Raw genomic sequence first — 22,444 nt, 5'->3', positions numbered from 1 at the left:
AAATGTTGTACATGTGCATGGGATTTGTTGTGTTGTTAACTAGGACTAAGAAGAGGAGAAATCTGATTTTTGTGATACTTAATGATATCCTATTGTTATTATTTGGTTTCATGTGTTATTTATCGTCCGTAGTAATAGGTTAATACATAGAAAAGGCAACCGTGGAGCTGAGATTTTAAGTGCAGTTGGAGCGAGCCGATGTTAGCACCTACAAACTTGAGTTTAAAGGTAAGCATGTTAGTCATATAATCAATGTTATTACTAACTTGTTTCATTTGTGTGTAGGTAGCAAAGATTTGAGGACAAATCCTTTTCAAGAAGGGGAGGATGATGCGATCATGGTAGGTCCAAGCTCCGAGGAAGGCGTGGAAAGCATGGGATCTTGTTTGGGGGTTGTTTGGAGTCATTGGAACATTATGCAAGCATTTTTTTTGAACGACCGAGGCTACACATAGGGGTGGGCACGGGTCGGATTTTTTGGGTTTCGGGTAGTTCGGATCGAGTACCCGATTTTTTCGGGTAGCATTTTCATTACCCGAACCCGATCCAATTCTGGACAATACCCGCCTATTCGGGTACCCGAAAAGGTCGTGTTCGGGTTTTTTTTTTTAACAAAATAACATTTTATCATTTTGTGCCTATTAAATAATATATGACGAGAAAATAGGCTTATCAAAATAATATTGTCTCGTGAATGTCTACAAAAGTTAAAAACAAAAAATATTTATCTCAAAACTTAGAATGAGTATTATAATTAACAAATCTTTAAATCGAGCATAAACTATTTATATAGTGTCCAACTAATTAGCTTAGCGATGATATATTACATGTACAAAATTATTTTTTTTTTAAAAAAATAGTGACTTTTTTATTATTATTAAGGGAAAACGAGTTGGAGAGGTTCTAATATTGAAGAGATAAGAAACACAATCAAGAAAGCAACAAAAGTGATAAATTTTGTATAAATAGTGGAAAAACCAAAGAAACACAATAATTTATTTGTTAATGAGCTAACACCAAATTGATAACCTGTAAACAGAATGACATCCCTAACACAGACAGTAGTGAACAATTTGCAGACTTTCAAGAATAACAAACCAGCAACTGTAAAAAACCCACCGAAGCCAAGATTCGAGCAAATCTAGAACAGGTCTCCAAGAAATAGCGATGGCCGATGTAATCTGAAACTCTTGGGACTGCTACTCACAATCACCAACTCTTGTTCTAAGTAGATTGGAAACAAACGTACAGCCCATATGTTTTTTTTTTTTTGCAAAATGGGTTTCCAATTTATTAAACTGGACCAGTCTAATTATAAGTCCATATGCTTTTTTTTTTAAAAAAAACAATCGGGTACCCAATCGGGTAATTCGGGTAGCAATTCTATACCCGAACCCGATTTTACCCGACAATTACACCCGATCAGGTTCGGGTCGGTGGAACCCGAAAAACCCGATCCGATTGCCTACCCCTAGCTACACGGACCTGTACACGGGGTCCGTGTCCATTACACTCGAGAATGTGATAATCCAGTGCCTACACGGACCTATACACGGGGTCTGTGTCCACTACTTTCAAGACATGAAAATTACAGTGCCTACACGCACCCCCTTCCGGACCACTACACGGGGTCCGTGTCCCTCACGATTTGGCGAGAATATTTTTCCTAATTTAGAGTTTTCTTTATTTTGGTAACTAGATATTGATATCCTTTTTGATATGTAAAGATATTAGGGACGAAAATTAACACACAATTCAGATTATTATTATTGAGTTTATCAAACTTTTGAGATTTCTCTCAAATTTTTTCAAAGCTTTGCTTTGTGTTCATCAAAAAATCAAACTTATCAAGGATTTATTCTTGTGGCGTTTGTCGATTGATTTCATACGGATTGTCAAGGACAAGTTCTTTGAAGGTTCGTCTTTTTCTCTATTGTTTTAATCGTGAATATTTGTTGCTAAGTTTTATAACTTAGAGGTGAATATCACAAACCCATACTTGATTCAAAAGATCGGGACAACACGAATTCCTTGTTCGTTATTGGATTGAGGGCGCGATTCTTATTTAATCGTGTTTTCTTTTCTTACGCACGTGGATTCATATCATAGGTTCTACGTCGTCGTTCTTCGAATCGCCACAACGTTTTCGTGCGTAATATTCGCAAAGACATGCCATAATCCTCCTTTTCTCATCTATCGCACCCTATTACGTATTTGATTATCGTTTGCATGAAAAACATGATTCTGATTATTTTCGTTTTTATGCATTAACATGTGAATAATTCATGATTTCTTGTTCCAAACTTAAAATATTATTGCATGAAGGGGCTGCCATGTTAGGAGGACTTGAGTACATGATTTTTCAGCATGTTAGGAGTCACACGAGTCATGGTTAAGGGTTGCACACGAATTGGTATAGGCCTGATCGAACTAATGGCTTGAATTGTGTCCAAGGGTTCGGTTATAGGGGAAAACGCTGCATGGCTCAGCCAGGGCTTGACCGGGGCTAGGCCTTGACGTGGTTGGGTGTGTGGAGGAGTCCTAGCGTGCACGGCGGCTAGGGAAGAGTCCGAGAAAACTAGGACTCTTCCCAAGCCACGAGAATAGGGGCTGTGCGTGAGGAGTTTGGCTCGGCCAAGGTGGTCAGGGCTGGGCTGGGATAGGTCTCAGGATGGTCCAGGGTGGTTCGGAGGGCTGGGGCTCGGGCGAAGAGTCCTTGTCAAACTAGAGTCCTAGGCGCAAGTTTGATGGCTATCGTGCAGCTCTTGCTTCGAGCAGGGGGTTGCAGCATGGGTTAGGGTGAGTCCAGGGGGTCCAATAGGGTTCTTAGGAGGGCTGGTCAGGGGCTGGCTCGAGGTGGCTCGGGTGCGGTTAAATGGAAACGGGAGATGGCTCAAGGGAAAGGGTTAGGGTTCGGTTCTTAGGGTTTAATGGCTACAGGGTCGAACCGTGGATCCACGGGGGTGACTCATGGCTCACAAGGCTAAATTAGGAAATAAAAAGTCTATGTTTAAAATTTGAGAATTTAATATTGAAGTTTGAATTAATTCGGAATTAAAACGCTCTACGTATTAATATTTACGAAATAAATAGAAAACCATGAATTTAAGCCAAATAAAAATATAAGAAAATTTAGCTTAAATAATTATTTGAGATGGTCTAGTGTCAACGAAAGTAAGAAAAAGTCAAAATCGAGAAATTTTATGCTATGGGTAAAACGATCGTTTTACATATAAAAGTAGTAAACGTCGTGACAGTACCCTGAATGCTGTAAATAATGATAATATGCTTATTTCAAAGGTTTATGAGATTTTATGATGAAATGATAAAGGTAAAAGATATGTTGCATGCTTGGTTTGAAAGGAAAATAAGTATTATATGCATGAATTTTTATAAAGTGATGAAAATATGAAATGTTGAAGGAAGTGAAGTAGTTGTGACTAATACGATGATACGATGATTATGATGATACGATGATATGTAAGGCCAAGACTCAGTTGACAGGTGAGAGTGTCGCTGATGTCCCCGCCGCCCAGTACTGTGGTAATACGTAGATGGATCCATCGACCTTCAGCTAATACGAAATCACAATTAACGATCTGAATTCAACGAAAAGAAAAATATATACGTATATGATGAAATAGATATGTGTATGATAAAAAGAAAATGTTTATGTTTATGCATGTTCATGAAATGTTATATTAAGTAAAAGTATTTTTAATGTTGCATGTGATTGTATATGTATTACTCGTTACTATATATGGTTATGGTTTGCTGAGTTAATAGACTCACTAGGTGTGATCGATGCAGGTGAGCATGATATTGATGTTAATGAGGGACTTGATGGTTGATCTTAATGTACTGACACTACAAGAAATTTCATAATCAACAACACACATACGACAACGGTTTTCACTAAAACCGTTGTTAAAAAACTTTTTAAAAACGGTTTTAGTAAAAACTGTTGTCGTATGTCATTTTTTAAGTAAAAGACAACGGTTTTTTTTACCCCTCAAAGACAACGGTTTTTAGAGTCAAGGACAACGGTTCTATAAAACAGTTATCTTTGAGCGTATATGACAACGGTTCTATGAACCGTTGTCTATTAGCTTTTTTTTTTTACAATCTTCTAAAATCGTTGTCGATTAGCATGTTTTTTGGATAAACAACAACGGTTTGTCATATTTAGCGACAGTTTTGCTAAAACCGTCGCTAAATTCAAAATTGCGACGGTTTTCGTCGCTAAATTAGTGACGGTTTAAAGTAAAACCGTCGCTATTAGCGACGATTTATCTATAATCGTCGCTGGTAGCGACGGTTTTACCAATAACCGTCGCAAACTGTCTATAAATACCCGTATTTTCGATTCATTTTCTTCCATCCCACTTCACAACACTTAAAATTTTTCTCTCTTACACGATTTTATCATTTCACAACACTTAAAATTTTTTTCTTTCGATTTAGGGTAAATTTTTTCGCTTTAATTTTTGGTAACTTTTTAAGTGTTAGTAAAAATAATGAATATTGTTAGCATAGTCAAATTGTAAGTTTTTATTAGATTTATTAAATTATTAAAAGAATTTTTTTTATTTTATTGAAAATATTAGCGACGGAAATCATGAAAAACCGTCGATAAAATTAGCAACAGACTTTAAGATAAACCGTCGCTAATTTTAGCGACGGTTTAAAAAACAGTCGCTAATTAGCGATGGTTTTGCATAAATCCGTCGCTAATTTTATTTGCGACGGTTTTCTAATTATAACTACAACAACGGTGAAAAACCAAAACCGTTGTCGTAAGGTGTTTTTTTGTAGTGTGAAGGTGCACATGACCCGAGAGCCAGTGCTAGTTCTTCCGCATTTATGATTTAAAGTTTATCATAAAGATTTTTATGACTTTTATGATGCTTTTTGAGTGGTTTTTGAGAGGTTGTTAGAGTTAGCTTTATTTTGAAATATTACTAAGTTTAGGTTTGATAAAACTTTTGATGATTTTATGTTTTGAATTCTTTTCTTTTGAATAATATATTTATTCACACGTTTAGATAGGACGTAGATAGATGTTTTGATGATAATTATATTATTTACCGTATAATTAGTAAGACATAATGACAAGTGTAATTTACATTTATGTCAAAACTAAACTACAATAAATAATGTTGAATAATAAAATGACAAACCTGTTAATTCGAAATTCTAAACTAATAGATTCATTCACAAATTTAGATAGAAAATAGATAAAACGAAAACTTGTAAATTCACGATTAATTATGAAATAGATAAAATGGCAATTTTTAAATTTACAATTCTAAACTGATAGATTTATTAACACATTTAGATAGAAAAAGAAAAGAAATAAGATATAGGATATTATATTTATTGTTTGATATGATTTTAATAAGAATGATTAAATTTATATATTAGATTGTAATAACAAAATTAAACTTATCATAATAAATTTTATAATTTCAAAGTTGTTGCTTGAGTTCATATTTCTTATCTGTGCTTGCATAATTTATTTATTTTTATCTAATTTTATATATTATATAATATGATAATTGAGCCCTTGATTTTGTGAGTCAAGTCAAATATCAATTTTTAAGGTTAATCGAGTGATACTAATAATTTTATTGAGATTTATAAAAATCATTTATATAATTATCTCGAGTTGATTTATATAATTATCATATTATATAATATATAAAAAAAATAAAAATATTTATTTGATGGAACGGTGAAATGAGAGAACGATAGGGTTTAAGATTTTTATATATTGAGGGCAATTAAATCATTTGTGATGTTTTTTTATCATTAGATTAAAATTATCACATGTCCTAAAAGAGATACATTATCCTTGTATAAAACTATTTATCACGGACCCATGATATTATCATGAGTTTTCTAAAAAGGTACCAAACGTGGGATAAAGAGGATTATTTATCAATCCATCTCTTATCCCGTGTACCAAACTATACCTTATAAGATAGTTTAAATCTCGTGTGATTTCGAAGCGATTAACTGAATGCTTTTATTAATTTTCTAAAAAAAGCTTTGATCTCAAATCCAAAATCACCGTGAGTTAATTCATTATCGGTTTTAGATAAGGGATTTTTGTGAGTTCTTGTATAAATAAATTAAAATGGCCAATGGATGTGGTCTCCCCCTTGCGCTAGGACAAAAACTTGTGTGAGACCTTCTCACGTATCGTATTTTGTGAGATTGATCTCTTATTTGTGTCATCAATGAAAAAATATTACTTTTTATACTAAGAGTATTACTTTTTATTGTGAATATCGATAGGGTTGACCCGTCTCACAGATAAAGATTCGTGAGACCGTATCAAAAGAAACCTACTCAATGACTAAATTTATGTATTTTCTATTTATAAAACTGATATATATCATATTTTCGTAATCCGAATTTATCGTTTTAAACATTTATTGTTATATAAATTGTGATTTATTCTCAAAAGCCACAGCATCAATAAATGCTCTTTCGTTTTACTATTTACGTTATCAGTCAATGCTCTTAAATTAATACTTATATTATCAATTAATGCTCTAATTAATTAGACTCATTGATGACAAAATAATCTCAAAATAAAAATAAAAAATAAACCTCAAAACAATATAAATTTAATTAAAAACTAAATACACAAAAGCTATTTAAGCAAATTAATTTTTTTTCGTAACAATTTATTATATTTAAAAAAATAGTGTATATAGCGATCGAAAATGTCGATGCTCATTTCTTTGGTTTTTAAAAAAATATTTTGTTTTGTACTAATATTTTTTTTTTGCACTTCATATTTTTAGAATAAAATAAAATTATTATTATTTTTTATATAGAGTGTTAAAGTTATCTAAAAATTTAAAAATATAGATAGATAAACATAAAGATAACTTACCTTCAAAAGATTATGGAAAATAGATAATATATTAGTTAAGGATAAATTTACTAAAATAGGTCTATATGATTTTTTTTTTATCAAATAAAAATGGAGAGTATTTTTGGTGTTTAAAATTTGTGAACATAAAATTATTTATAATAAAAATAGAGCTATTTGAAATACTATAGCAGAAGGGTATGATAGTCTTTTCGAGTTCTCCTTCAAAGTTCGCGGTCTGTGCAACAAGTATCATGCTACGTCTCCAACTAACTCCCATCACGAGACCCATTTCAAATCTCATTTTCTTTCGAAGATTTGGAGATGGCATCCTCCAATGGCAGCGAGTTCTTCGAGTTGGACGTGGAAATTGACGGGGAAAGGAACTTCGCGCGTCCGTCCAACGCGGACTCGGTGGCGCAGGACGAAGAAGAGCTGCGCTGGGCGGCGATCGAGAAGCTTCCGTCTCGGAACCGCGGCAATTTCGCTCTGCTCAGGCGAACATCACCGGATTCTAGTGGCGGCGAGGAGTATACTGACACCATCGACGTGAGGAAGCTTAATCGTTTCAATCGCGAGCTTGTGGTTAAGAGAGCGCTCGCCACCAACGCGCAGGACAACTTCAAACTCCTTTCTGGAATCAAAGAACGTCTCGACAGGTAATTATCATGTTCATCCATGCATTATGATACTGATTCATTTTTCCTGAACTATGCATGTTTTCTTTCGAATTAATCTTCCGTTACGAATTAAATAACTCTACGACTGCTTGCTACGTACGGTATTTGTTTGATTAAAAATATAATTTGTTAGTTTATTTGTGTGACTCACACCTCGAGCTGTCCTTTTTCATGAAAATCAATAGAGTGGGTCTGGAGATTCCCAAAGTTGAAGTTCGGTTTGAGAACCTTCACGTAACTGCCGACGTACAGATCGGTTCCAGAGCTCTTCCAACTTTGGTAAACTATTCGCGTGATATGATCGAGGTAATGCATATTACACACGCTCGGTTATTCCATTCGCGCTTTTCCAATTTCCGAACTCAGATTTTATTTTGAATGTTTTTTTCAGCATATATTAACCAAACTGAGGTTATTTTCGCCCAAAAGACATTCTCTAACCATCCTGAGTGACATCAGTGGGGTGGTAAAACCAAGAAGGTGAGCACCAGCCACTGTCCCATGCAGGTTCTCTCATGCGATAAGTAAATTTCCGCTGTAAGCTATGCTGCATATTTACCATTTAAGATAAGATGCATTTGGATCCTCATATCCGTTTCTTAGTCCCGACCACCATGCCCAAATTATTCAGATACCCAAGTGATTACTGTATAATGGGACCCTGAACGCAATATGATCTGAAGATTTGGGTGGTAAAGAATTGACAACGAATACATGGTGATTGTGATCCATTTAGGAGTGCTTTATACTATGCCAAAGTTATAGCATCTACTTAAATGCCCTTCGAATAAATATATATTTGGAAACTGTTGTATCACGTTTCAATTTCATGTTAACATATCAGAACTATGACTCTCATTTGAAAAATCATCCCAAAAGGTGGAAGATTCAATCAAATTTAGATCCTGTCAACACTCTTGGAGTTGGATTATATGAAAGTTCACCAAATTTTCGTACTTTGGGTGCCCGTTAATATTAGCTAAAGAAATCCGTACGTAGATGAGCACTGAATGCAACAGTTATTTTCACTGGTACAAGAATTTAAATTCCTTATAATTCCCTACGACTAAACTATCAAGTCAGTATAGTTCGGAGCCATATGAAATTAAAGTCCGGGTGGCCTAATTTTTTTAAAAACATTTATATGTAAATTTTGTATAATTTTGGAATAATATGATATTAGCCCGGGTAGATCAATTTAAAATATTAAAATATTTTAGAGTTTAAAATTCTAGCCCGGGGAAAGCCATATTTCTGACTCCGCCACTACCTAATAACATATCTCACTTGGTAGCAAAAAGAACTTGAATATCTTAACTTGATCGTCATCGATTATATAATGATTAAGGCTCTGCCGAAAAAATCAAAACACATAACAGGCTTCTTACAGTAGGTTCAACAATGTCAACTAAAAAAGCCGTAGCTTACTTTTCTAACAAATGTAACTCACAATTGGCATATGTTCTTGATTTCTCTACTATACTTGAACTCATAATTGGCACATGTTCTAAGGCTACCCTTGATTTAGCTACTAGACTTGGACAATCTACACCGTGATATTTAGCCTCTATAATAAAAAAAAGTGACTTGACAATGAGGAACTAAATCACATGTCTCATTCTCATGGGATTTGAAATTAAAGGCTTGAAATTTGTTTGTTATAGCACATCTTTATGTTTTTATGCTAAAAATACATGTAAATAGTTTTTTTTTTGGGTATATACATACATAATCTTATCATACATATCTTTGTCTCTCACTAGGATGACGCTGCTTTTGGGGCCACCAGGTTCTGGAAAATCGACGTTGCTTCTGGCTCTTGCAGGGAAACTTGAAAGTGGCTTGAAGGTCTGTATTTGAATATTGGTGCATCACCGTAACATCTACTAAAAATGAAGCTTTCACGTGTAAAACTGCAGACACCGTCGTCTTAAATCGTCCACCAAGTACGGTGCTAATGCAGCCAAATGGAGTAATATTTATTTATTAGATTTGTAAGTACACGTAAAAATGAGTATCCAGCTACAATGAACTTTCAGAAGGCACTGAGATCATATATATAAGATATTTTTGGGTCCAAGTTGGTACAGTAAGATCAAGTGGAGACATCGGTATTTTCAAGAATGCCACAACAATGAAACACATTTGAAAATTTTAGCATGGCCATGACCTGTGATCCTGTTTTGGTCCTTTCTAGCCATGAATAAGCATGTGTGATAGCGAAAAGGAATTCCCAAAGGAAAAAATCACAAATTTTGGTTAAATTTATCTAGTTGTTTATTGAAGTCCTTGTTCTATCCATCAGTCTTCATAAAGAATTTTTATGGTCTCAGAAAAGTGGAGATATCACATACAACGGTCATCAGCTTGATGATTTTTTTGTCCAACGGACATCTGCATACATAAGCCAGACGGATAATCACATCGCGGAGCTAACTGTAAGAGAAACACTAGATTTTGCCGCTAGATGCCAAGGCTCAAGTGACGGTTTTTCAGGTACGTTGTGTAATTTTCTTCCAGTTTTTTGGGAATAATTTAAATATTTAATCACTAACCTTCAATTTGTACCTATTCACTAAACCAACTTAAAATTTTCCAAAGAAGTTTTTTCAAGATTTTTTGAAAGTTACATCTTTAGAAAGTTCTAATTAAGAGTTGGCGTGATACATTATATTTTCCATGAAGTAGTTTACTGTAATTTTTGAATGTGATTATCCATCGAACAAAGGATCTCAGAATGCGAACAAAGGATCTCAGAATGATATTTGAGATGATAACTGAATTCCTGTTGATATATGGTTCTTACTCCTGCTTGAGACCAAAAAAGAAAGTATTATTTATGAAAAATGGCTGAAGAAAGTACCATGCATTTTGAGTTTCTCAATTTTAAGTTAATTCTTTCTGTTCCTCTTACTCGACTGGCAACTAAGAAATCTGTTTGCAATGTTTTTGCTTCTAGATTTAATACTACGTGATTTCAAGATATCGATTGAGTATCGTTATTTTGCTTAGTATATCAGAAGAGGGAGCAAATGGATATTTCAATAACAATTTTTGTGGCTATTATGTGGCAGGATATATGGAGGATCTTACTCGGTTGGAGAAGGAAAAGAATATACGTCCCCGCCCTGAGATAGATGCTTATATGAAGGTGCCAATAAATTTGAATTTTCAAACTTAGATCAATGTTGGATATTACCTATGACTGTGAAAACGAATATTATTTCTCAGGCATCTTCTGTTGGTGGTAAGAGACATAGTGTCTCAACAGACTACATCTTGAAAGTTCTCGGTCTGGATGTATGCTCTGATACATTAGTTGGCAATGATATGCTCCGGGGTGTTTCCGGGGGACAGAAAAAGAGAGTGACTACAGGTCTCTCTGTACTCTCTCGTGCATGTTGTTTGGTGTATTTCATGTGAATATATGAATGTGTGTACATGCATACACTATTATTAAGTATTTGGCTTTTCTTGGCTCATATATTTAAGCAAATGATATTCCTGAAAGATTCTGGCGTAGAGGGGAAGTTCCATTTTTACCTGTAAATATAAAATCCAGAACAACTTACCTTTAAAAATAAAATAATGAAACCCTTTTTGGTTTCAAAGTTCTTTCATAGTTATTGACAAAATCGTATATTTCACTTTTTAAGATCTTCCGCACAGAGTTCTGTCAACAAAAAGGCTGCAAGAACAAGTATTGTGCAAGTTTCAGTAGTAGGTTTCTATGTTCCTCGACTAGAGGCAAGACAAGTTTGAAGGTTTCTACGATTACAAAAACGCCTTGATGCAAACCTTGCGATGGATGATATTTTTTTGTGGTATCCAGTCTATTGTCATGGTTTTCTATTGTGCATAAAAGGTCTAGTGCGAATGCAGGACGTCAGAAACGGTGGGGAAGAACATGAAATTAAATGTATACACATCTATATTCATTTGCAAATGTGAAATCGAAATCTGATTGGGTTAACTATAAAAAGACTAATATACTCAAGAAAAGTTGTCAATCAGTAAGCGGATGATCAATGAGGAAGTTTGTGAAGAGTTTTTAAGAACCACCAGGACTTTTTTTGGTTTTTGACGCACTATATAATTCTTTTGTTACAGGTTTCATTTCTAATTGCATGTTTCTTGATTTTAACTTTGTTAATGTACGTGCTATACTTAAATTGTTCTTACGAAGGTCTCCATGTGGCTTTGATTGAAACACTAATATGACTTGCTTATTCAGGAGAAATGGTGGTTGGGCCTAGGAAAACACTTTTTATGGATGAGATATCAACTGGGCTAGATAGCTCTACAACATACCAAATTGTAAATTGTATAAGAAATTTTGTTCATGTGATGGAAGGAACAGTTTTAATGGCACTTCTTCAGCCTGCTCCTGAAACTTTTGAACTTTTTGATGATCTGATACTGTTATCTGAAGGATATCTTATATATCAAGGACCTCGGGCCAATGTTATTGAGTTTTTTGAGTCATTGGGTTTTCGTTTGCCTCCTCGTAAGAGTATTGCTGATTTTCTACAAGAGGTAAATCGTTAGCTGTTTCTGGTTCTTGTTATCATTCATTCGAGTCTCATCTAAGCATTGAATTTCTAGGTAACATCAAGAAAGGATCAGGCACAATACTGGAGTGATCATTCCAAGCCATATGAGTTTGTTCCAGTGTCAAAACTAGCTGAAGATTTTAAGAATTCTAGATATGCTCAGGACCTAAAATCTTTTCTCTCTGTTCCATACAATAAATCCAGAAAACACTCTTCAGCTCTGCCCACAACAAATTTTGCTGAGTCAAAATGGGTGCTCTTCAAAGCATGTTTTTCCAGAGAGTTGCTTCTCATTAACAGGCATCGTTTTCTGTACATCTTTAGAACATGCCAGGTACTTTACCTTCCTTTAAATGATTTTTCACTTACATGTGCATTTTAGGGTCTTTGTGCATTGTGCTACGGTGTTTGACAATATTTGAATCGTCTACATTTTCTTAGTGCTCACAACAAGGAAATAAGGTAAATCAAAGTAACTTGTTGAAGCTTAAGAATATACAATAGTTGCTAGCTTGTTGGAATTGTGTTCAGGTCTTCTGCCTCATGTCATCAATCAGCGCATAATTGTTCATGTTGTAAACTAAATCCTTGCTCTTGGGTATTTGTTCTTGAGCTAATATGCATTTTACAGGTTGCATTTGTAGGATTTGTGACCTGTACTATGTTTCTTCGAACGAAGCTACACCCTGTCGATGTGACAAATGGTGACCTGTATCTTTCATGTTTGTTTTTCGGTCTCGTGCATATGATGTTTAATGGATTTTCAGAGCTACCTCTTATGATATTTCGACTTCCAGTATTTTACAAGCAACGAGATAATCTTTTCTATCCTGCATGGACATGGTCTCTCTCAAGTTTCATTCTTCGTGTCCCTTACTCAGTGATCGAGGCTGTAGTATGGTCTTGCATTGTTTATTATTCAGTAGGATTTGCTCCTGGAGCTGGAAGGTATCCCCTGTAAATTATTTATGTTCACGCAATACATGTTTTTAAATAAATTAACTCTCCTGTCTTAAATGTTTCAGGTTTTTCCGCTTTATGTTTTTACTCTTCTCAGTGCACCAAATGGCATTGGGTCTTTTCCGGACAATGGCTTGTCTTGCTAGAGATATGATCATCGCAAATACTTTTGGATCAGCTGCCTTATTGATAGTATTTTTATTAGGTGGATTTGTTTTGCCAAAAGGTGAGTGCTGGTATTTATCACAAGGATTGCTCTTAATAATTATTTGGAATGATTAACTTTTTCTTTCAGAAATGATCAAGCCATGGTGGGTCTGGGCCTTCTGGGTGTCTCCATTGTCCTATGGGCAGCGTGCGATTTCTGTTAATGAATTTACTGCCACAAGATGGATGGAGGTATGCTCTCTGGATAGCTAAGCACAAAATTCTAATACATAAAGTTATAGCAGAATATTTCCATCCACTGTTGTATTGTTTCTTACTTTTGGTGATACGTAATTTGCAGACATCAGCTGCTGGAAACTTTACCCTTGGAAACACTGTTCTCCAGCTTCATAGTTTACCCAGTGATCGATATTGGTATTGGCTTGGAGTTGGTGTGTTACTAGCGTATGCCCTATTTTTCAACATCACCGTGACATTGGCGCTTGCCTTTCTCGAACGTAAGTTATCAAGAACATTCCAAATAAACTTAATGTCTGCATAATTGCTGAAAATAGCACAAGACTAAGCAGAATCATGGGAAAAGTAAACTAAACTAGGTTTGGAATAGGAAAAGTATCATCTGACCTCTTGGAGTGCAAGTATGTTCAAAATCTATCCTCAAGTTTTATCCTACAATGTTCAATGCGCTATGTCTAATCTCCAGGAATAGATGCTATGGTTGAAGCATGAATTTATACCTTTACAAAAGAAGCTGAAAATTACCTATAAAAGAAATGATGCTTACAATGTGCAAGGTGTAGAATTGATTTTAATGATTGCATATTGATATCTATCGAATTTGGACCAATGCATATAAAGATCATGTATAATTTCAAGTTTGACATGGTATTGAATTGGAGAATTTCTTTTTCTATGTAGGCAACAAAATTTGTGGACTACAAAAACACCATATTCTATAATTAATTTTGAAATTAAGTGCTTTCAACCTGGCATCGTGTTATTGGAAATAAACTTCTTCGGTTTTTGACCTTTTTTTTTTATCGCTATTGCAGCTATGAAAAAACCACAAACAATTGTTTCACAGGATCATGATCTAGTAAATTCAGCGAGCAACGGTATGATGTCAACAAAACCATTTTCCAATTGCATTCAAGAAGGGTCAAAGTTGTCTTCATTTGTTAACTGGTATAGCAGGTCAAGCTGGAAAATCTGATATGATCTTAGGAATGGATTCAAAAACAAAGAAAGGAATGATTCTCCCATTTCAACCATTAACCATGACTTTCCATAATGTCAATTACTTTGTTGATATGCCCAAGGTACTAGTTTTTGTGCAACTTGGTCCTATGAACGTTCAATTCTTCCAATATCAGATTATGATATGCCTCCTGATTTCAAGGAAATGAGCTCACAAGGTGTCCCAGAAACAAGGTTGCAATTGTTATCCAATGTCAGTGGAGTATTCTCACCTGGTGTTCTTACTGCATTAGTTGGGTCAAGTGGGGCAGGGAAGACCACATTGATGGATGTACTTGCTGGTAGGAAGACCAGTGGGTGTGTAGAGGGAGATATTAAAATATCTGGTTACCTTAAGGAACAAAAAACATTTGCTAGAATATCAGGATATGTTGAACAAAGCGACATACATTCTCCTCAGTTGACAGTTCACGAATCTCTCTGGTTTTCGTCGTTTCTTAGGCTTCCAAAGGAAGTGAATGAAGAACAGAGACGAGTGAGATACTATGGAATTTCATGAATTAATTTTCAATTACACTTTGTTAATATTTTTGTTTCAACACCTGAACACAATAACAATTCATTTTTCAGGAGTTTGTTGAAGAGGTAATGCAATTAGTAGAACTTGACTATTTAAGACATGCCTTGGTAGGCTTGCCAGGGAGTACTGGCTTATCCACAGAACAAAGAAAACGCTTGACAATTGCAGTGGAGCTTGTCGCAAATCCGTCAATCATTTTTATGGATGAACCTACATCTGGTCTTGATGCACGAGCAGCAGCCATTGTCATGCGAACAGTTCGTAATACTGTTGATACTGGAAGAACCGTTGTTTGCACCATTCATCAGCCGAGTATTGAGATATTTGAAACCTTTGATGAGGTTAGATATCTGAGAACTAAAATTTGAGTACACTAGTTAGATGCTAGTTAACTGATGGTTGTTAAATATCGCAGCTACTTCTAATGAAGCGAGGGGGAAGAGTGATATATGGTGGAAAGCTTGGTGAGAAATCACAAACCATGATAGACTATTTTCAGGTAAAACACTATGTATTATAAAACAGCCTGAATTTGGCTAAAACACGTTGATAAATTTCTTAGAAGCTAAAAAAACTTTTGAAAATATTTTATCATATCCAGTAGTGCAGAGAATTTGACGGGTTACATTAAAATTTTTTTTATTCATAATTTATATCATTTTAACTTTCTTTTCTCACCCAGGAGATTAGTGGAATTCCCCCAATACCAAACGGTTACAATCCTGCGACTTGGATGCTTGAGATAAGCACGCCTTTTGTCGAAGAGAGGATTACAAAAGATTTTGCGGTGATTTATTGTAATTCCCAGCAGTACAGGTAATGTTATTCAATGACATCCCCATGAAAAGGTTTTCCTGATTCATTATTATCATGGACTTATTAAGAAAATTTCAGTCATAGTTTCCTTCAAATTTGATCTAGGGATGTGGAAGCTTCCATTCAGAGATTTAGCATTCCACTTGAACAATCAGAGCCCCTGAAATTTAGCTCCACATATTCTAAAGATGCAATTTCTCAATTTAATATATGCCTTTGGAAGCAAAATCTCGTGTATTGGCGAAGCCCAATGTACAATGTTGTGAGATTGGTCTTTACAACAGTAAGCGCAATTATCATTGGCACTATATTTTGGGATGTAGGCTCAAAAAGGTAATCTCACGTGTGATACTCTTTTAATATCTTTTCTGTATGATAATTTTTCCATGCATTAATATCTTACATATGCGGTACTATTTTACTATATTTTATGTTATCTAATTTTTCCAGGTAGTAATATGATATCTGTAGTTTTGTGTTATTCATCGCTCAATAATCAACCTACTAGATATCTTCAAGTGACTCCAATAAGTTCAAGGGTAAAATTTTAAATTCCAAGTTAAATTTACATCATATTCGACAATAATTGAATTCAACCTGCTAGATCAGAATACATATCCTCACCACTTAGTTCCAAACGATTTAGTACTCCAAACACAATAAGATAAACATGTACAGTTTCGGAATCAGATTTTGCAAGCTTTTGGAAAACTGATAAACAAACTCATTTCAATTTAAACACACTGAATGTAAAACTGAAAACAGTAAGTCCAGTTACTGATTGTAGCTAGAATGCCTCGAGGAGCTAAAACAAAATCTGGTTCTTAAGTACCTCCAAAAGCTGACGTTTCCTTGGCTCCAAGAGTTTTATCCAAGACTAACCTTGCCTAAATTATAAGATACGAGTTTCGTGGAGAGTGTATAGGGTTTTGTAGGCCAAGCTTTGAAGTGGTAGCACGGGTTTTATAGGCGCAGAAAACTAAGTGGTGCCCTCCTTTTTTAACCTGCCATAAAGCTCCATTGATCCACAAAATTATGGAGCCGTGATTCTTCATCGTCGCCATCTTTGAGTTTCTTGAAATTTGAAACTGAAAGAAACTGGAGGGTGGAGGGGTAGGATTGTCTCTCAGATTTCACAAAATCAATAACATGATCTCTAGAACCAAGTTCAAGATTAAGCTTAAAGTCTGTTCGTTCGTTACCTATAAGATTACTAAAGGATTATTTATGTTTTCCATGCATGGAATCTCAATCGAACTATACTACAATTTTTCAAGTGGTTGTACAGGGATTCGACTCAAAACTTATTTGTCGTATTGGGAGCGCTTTATTCTTCTGTTCTGTTTCTTGGGGTCAACAATGCTTCTTCAGTACAACCAGTAGTATCCATAGAGAGAACAGTTTTCTACCGAGAAAAAGCTGCTGGAATGTACTCTCCATTTCCTTATGCATTTGCCCAGGTTAGTATTCTGTTAACTGATTTATTCGCATAATAAGGTGGCTGCTACGACCAGGAAATTTTTTAAGAGAAAATAACAAAATGTAATCTAACTTCTGATAGAAAATGTAACAAGAAATGAGTGCTCAACCATTACAATAGCTAAACTCTCCCCTTTCCCCTCTCACAAGACTTTGTAGCTTGACCTTTTTTCTTGCCCACAATTTCATTCTAATTTTCTGCTCTTTCTCTATCAGTCGCTCTATAATTTGAATCGCAACAATAAAAACTATACAACATGTTTGTGAATGGTTCTGATTTTTGTGTTTTCATTGTCTTCAATGGCATGAAGAAAATAATTCAATATTTCTAATTGCTGCAATTTATTCTGGCTCTAGGGCCTGTCCTTGATATGGTGCAAAGAATCTGGATATAATTATCTTCAAATTTTGTTTGATGATATTGTGTTGACATACCAATTTAATATCTCGCTTCAGGGCCTTGTGGAAATTCCATACATTTTGGTCCAAACGATATCATATGGAATCATTACATACTTCTTGATCAACTTTGAGAGGACAGCTGGTACAGTTAGTTTGATGTTCCTAACTTTCTTCTCAATGTTTTTCTCTCCTCCATGCAGAATTCATCACGTTTATTTTTTCTCCTATCATCACATCGTGGAATTTTAAAGGAATAATTATTTTTATTTGGACATCAACATATTAATTTAGTTTTTATTAGAGCACAAAAAATATCTCTATCTATTTAAGTAATTGGAACTCGTTATCAAAAAGCAATCAGTGTTGAATTGTCACTTACTTATTTGCAGGCAAAATTTTCCTGTATCTCCTGTTTATGTTTCTTACATTCACATATTTCACCTTCTACGGAATGATGGTCGTTGGTCTTACTCCCACTCAAAACTTGGCTTCCGTCATTTCCTCGGCCTTTTATTCGTTATGGAATCTCCTCTCAGGATTCCTGGTTCCAAAACCTGTGAGTATTTTTCCATGACTAATTTCAGATAATTAATTACTTTTTGTATCCATGTTGATTGGGTCTAAAAAGTATTTTGATAATCTTGTTGTACACATTTTTTTTTTATCATTATATGTTAAATGCCAAGAAAAACGGTACGGGCATGGGAGCCTGCCTGAAATTATAAAGCCATGTAATCTTTTTGACACATCAAGGGCAAGAGAGGCGAAACAACAAGGGTGAATAAACTATAAAGTAATTGACTAATTTCGATATTCAGTGTAGCCATGTGTGTGTTCAATAGCATTTAGGTAACTAAATTTGTATCTCGACTTCTTGTAGTTTACACGAGACTTAACATTAGTTATTACCAAGATTCATTTGCAGTAAATTGTATCATGAAATCTTTCTCCGTCCTTTCGACTTCTGGATGAAAGGAGTAGCAAACAAGGAATGTAAAAGTCCTATTTTAGATAAATTTGGTGCTTTACACTTTGAAGTAAGAGAGAGAGCATGCAAGTTCTAACAAAATATGAAATTATATATTGATAGATAACACTTTGAACTTATTATTAGAAAACAAGTATCTTTGAACTTATTATTAGAAAACAAGTATTATGTTCAACTTTAATTCTAATCGAGTTATCTTGATGCAGCAAATTCCTGGATGGTGGATATGGTTCTATTATGTCTGTCCGATTTCTTGGACTTTACGAGGTATAATAACATCCCAACTGGGTGATGTTGAGACAATGGTTATAGGACCTGGATTCGAAGGTTCGGTGAAGGACTTCATTGAAGCACGGTTTGGCTATGGTCCAGGGATGTTTGGAATTACAGTAGTAGTGCTCGTTGGATTTATCCTTTTCTTCTTTTCGGTGTTTGCAATCTCTCTCAAAGTTCTCAATTTTCAGAAACGATGATTTTTTTACTTGAAGTAGCAGCCTGCATTCCTTGTAAACTACACAAAATACATCCCCTTTTGTCCTGATAATAATACCAAAATTGTTGATCAGTGTTAGCAATATTGACAGTTTCGACCATTTCCAACCATAAGGATTTTTACTCAGCAATTTGTCTTTTACAATATGATAGGATCGATTAATTGGTGAAAAGTGTTTAGAAGAGGGGTTGAATAAACACTTAACGATTTTCACAATCTTTTCAAATATTGAGTCAGTTTAGTGACAAACTGAAGCTCGGAATCTTGTCAGTCAATATCAATCGGTTAACAATAAAATGCGAAATAAACTGACTGATAGATAGAATAAAAACTGAAGTGATAACACACAAGATTTAATGGACGTTCGGAGATTTCAATCATTCCTACGCCACCCCTCCTATCACAAGGATATGATATTTACTAAAAGACTTTGATCGATACAAACAATTGTACAGACCCACTTCAGTTTGGACTTAACAATTCCAAAACTGAAACTCTTAGTTTACAACGTAATTCACAGTACTCAACTGGACTTGAAAAAGACTTAGCACAACTGATCTCTTTAAGATCGAGTTTTACAACAACATTAGTTTGTACTAGAAAGCTCGAATTATAGCCTTAATGCTATGTGTATATACGATAAGTGTGAGCTTTGAATCTTTTGAATCTTAGCAAAATTTCAGTAGAGTGATTGCAAGTAACTCGTGTGTTGTTTTTGTAACTTCGTGTGTATTCAGCTGCTCTTCTCTGCTATTTATAGGCTTCTCTTCCAACGGTAATAATTAATACAATTTGAATCTTTTTATCCATTGTTTGTCACGTAAACATTCCTCTGACATTCGTACACAACAGATTTTCTGAAATGCGGCTCTCCCACTATTTGTTGCAGTCTGCTTTGTACTATTATCGGTTGAACGTCCTTATTCTTGACGTATACAGTTGAAAGATTAGCTGATAAGCAATAGCTGATAAGCTCACAACTGTTTGTAGCAACTGATCAGTTTTCAACTGATCAGTCAGTTGTCTGCGTAGTTCAGTTCAGTTGGTTCAGTTGCTTTTGATATTTAGCGCATTAGTTTTCAGTTAAAGCAACTGTCAACTTGCATATTTTAGATCAGTTACTATCAGTCTTCTTGATCAGTTAGTTCAATCGTTTAAGCAATCCGTTTGTCAAACATCCGAAATTCAGTTTCCAACAATTTCTCTCTTTTAGGTGTTTGACAAAACTTAGTAAATGAACTGATCAACTGAACTCTGTGTAGATAAAATAATCTTTTGTAACTCTTTCAATGTACAGATTTGTACAAAGAATGAAGAAATAAAATAATCTTCAAGAATACAAGAATCTCCTTAACTGTTATAAAATAAGCTCCAAAAATCTGTCAAGCTGATCTCGTAGCTGATTACTTCTGTTGATCTTTATCTTCTCCTTTTTCCTCCTTTTTGTCAAACGAATCCGAGGCGATGTCTGACACATCATTTAGTACGATTTCCTGTAACAAATCCATTCTTTTGGAGACAGAATTTTGCAGAAAGTCAATGCGCCTTTCAAATAAAGCTTGGGTCTGAAAGTGAGCTTCAATCGACGCTCTGTCCTTTTTAATTTCATCCATCTGAAAGAATAGAGATGTCATATCTTTTTGAATTTGTTGTAGTCTCCCCGTGGTAAACTCATTGGAAGAGTTGTACTTTAGTTGAAGAACGAACTGAGACTGGATATTAGAAATGACAGTCATCATACTGGCAAGGTTGTTCTGAATTGACTGAATTTCTTCAAATAAGGATTCAGGTTCTATTGATTCACCAGGAGACATGGCTCCAGAGGTTTCTGATTCTTGTTCCCTGTTTACTTGATTGAAGATAACTAGAGCCCTGTCAGTTCTTTCTGTTTCGAGTGTCACCATTTCTGAATCATGTTCTGGTATGGCTTCTTGTTGAAGCTGTGGAGGAGAAGAAATATTCGGAACATCAGATGTAACAATTGGTTCTTCAGTTTGTTGAGAAACTGGTTCTTCAGTTGGTTGATCAACTGAACCTTCGACTTGCTCTTCAGCTCGCACTTCTTCAGTTTGTGCCGAGTGCAGCTGAGCCTGTACAGTTTCTTCAATAACTTCCTGTTCAGTCATGTTAGCTGACTGAACTGGCTCTTCAGAAAAAATAGCATGCTCGGCTGATTGTTCAGTAACAGAAGTAGCCTTTTCAGCTGGTTCTTCAGTTACAAAAATTTCTTCAACTGCTTTAGATGTTTCCAGCTGGATATCAGGGCAACTGATTTGATGACCTCATCGATATTTGCCAATGATAGATCAGCATCAGAATAAAGCTGAATATCTGTAGTTGAGGATGGAGGAGCAGTAGATGATGGCTGCTCATCCTTTGAAGAAGGATCAGTTGCTTGCTGAGAGGATTCAGCAACTGAGTCCTTGGATGGCTTTTGCTGTTGAACTGATCGTTCAGCTTGCTCTTCTGCTGAACGATTATGAGAACTTGCTGGAATAGTCACTTCTTGGTTCACTTCCCACTGTTTAATCGCCATCTGTAGTGTGATAAGATGTGAGTCCAGCTGATCATGAAATGCTTTGTCATTAAATGCAGTTGGGCTGGTGGGATCATAGTTTTACCGCAGCTGAACGACCATTTGATTTAGCTTCTTTGCACGTATCTGATCAAAGAAATATTTCTTCCTTTGCAAAGCTTGACGAATTGTAGCATATTTGACCATCTTCAGAACTATAGTTTCCATGTCAACAAATTTCTTCAAAACTGAATTCTTCTCTAGTTGCCTGGCAAACACTTCAGTTCTGAACCGGACCCACTCATCATAAGCTTTAAGCTTATTCTCTGAAAACTCATTGATCTAGGTCCAAATCAGATCAATGTGAGTTTGAATCACATTTGTGGGTCGGGGCTCTTCTGCCATTTTTCCCTTTCCCTTTGTGTCAGTTAGGGCATGAGGGATGTTCAGCCCGAATGTAGTTGCATCAATGTTTTCTCTAATCATTATCCCCTTGGGTCTGGCAAAAGGCAGAGAAGTTCGGCCAGAGATAGTGATTAGTGGAGCTTGAACTCCAGCAGATTTCTTCTTATCACCAGATTTGGTGATAGTCTTCTCATGTGGAGCAGCTGGAGGAGGTAACTGAACCTCAATTGAAGTTTTGGTTGCAACTGCCCTCAGCGGTGTAGCCTTGATTGTCTCTTCAGCTACAGATTGATTCAGTCTTTCAGTTGGGATTGAGACCAGT

General features: G+C 35.3%; 1 protein-coding gene across 1 annotated transcript; it reads left to right on the top strand.

Annotated features, from left to right (window-relative positions):
* The first annotated feature begins 7,183 nt into the window (after nt 1-7,183).
* Nucleotides 7,184-19,312, top strand: LOC140981886 (ABC transporter G family member 31). Its single transcript, XM_073448375.1, has 24 exons — nt 7,184-7,545; nt 7,752-7,872; nt 7,958-8,046; nt 9,330-9,414; nt 9,900-10,062; nt 10,641-10,717; nt 10,798-10,942; nt 11,801-12,102; nt 12,172-12,453; nt 12,751-13,067; nt 13,145-13,305; nt 13,375-13,478; nt 13,588-13,744; nt 14,300-14,362; nt 14,442-14,566; nt 14,647-14,979; nt 15,075-15,365; nt 15,440-15,523; nt 15,707-15,840; nt 15,946-16,173; nt 17,129-17,300; nt 17,776-17,863; nt 18,111-18,277; nt 18,916-19,312. Exons 1-24 carry the CDS (start codon nt 7,211-7,213, stop codon nt 19,180-19,182), a joined length of 4,290 nt encoding a protein of 1,429 aa, XP_073304476.1. The 5' UTR covers nt 7,184-7,210; the 3' UTR covers nt 19,183-19,312.
* Nucleotides 19,313-22,444: the final 3,132 nt, after the last annotated feature.

Source organism: Primulina huaijiensis, chromosome 1, assembly GCF_012295235.1.
Source record: "Primulina huaijiensis isolate GDHJ02 chromosome 1, ASM1229523v2, whole genome shotgun sequence".
Taxonomy (NCBI): Eukaryota; Viridiplantae; Streptophyta; class Magnoliopsida; order Lamiales; family Gesneriaceae; genus Primulina; species Primulina huaijiensis.
Note: the sequence above shows the minus strand (reverse complement) of the source record. Positions and strands in the feature narration are given on the sequence as shown.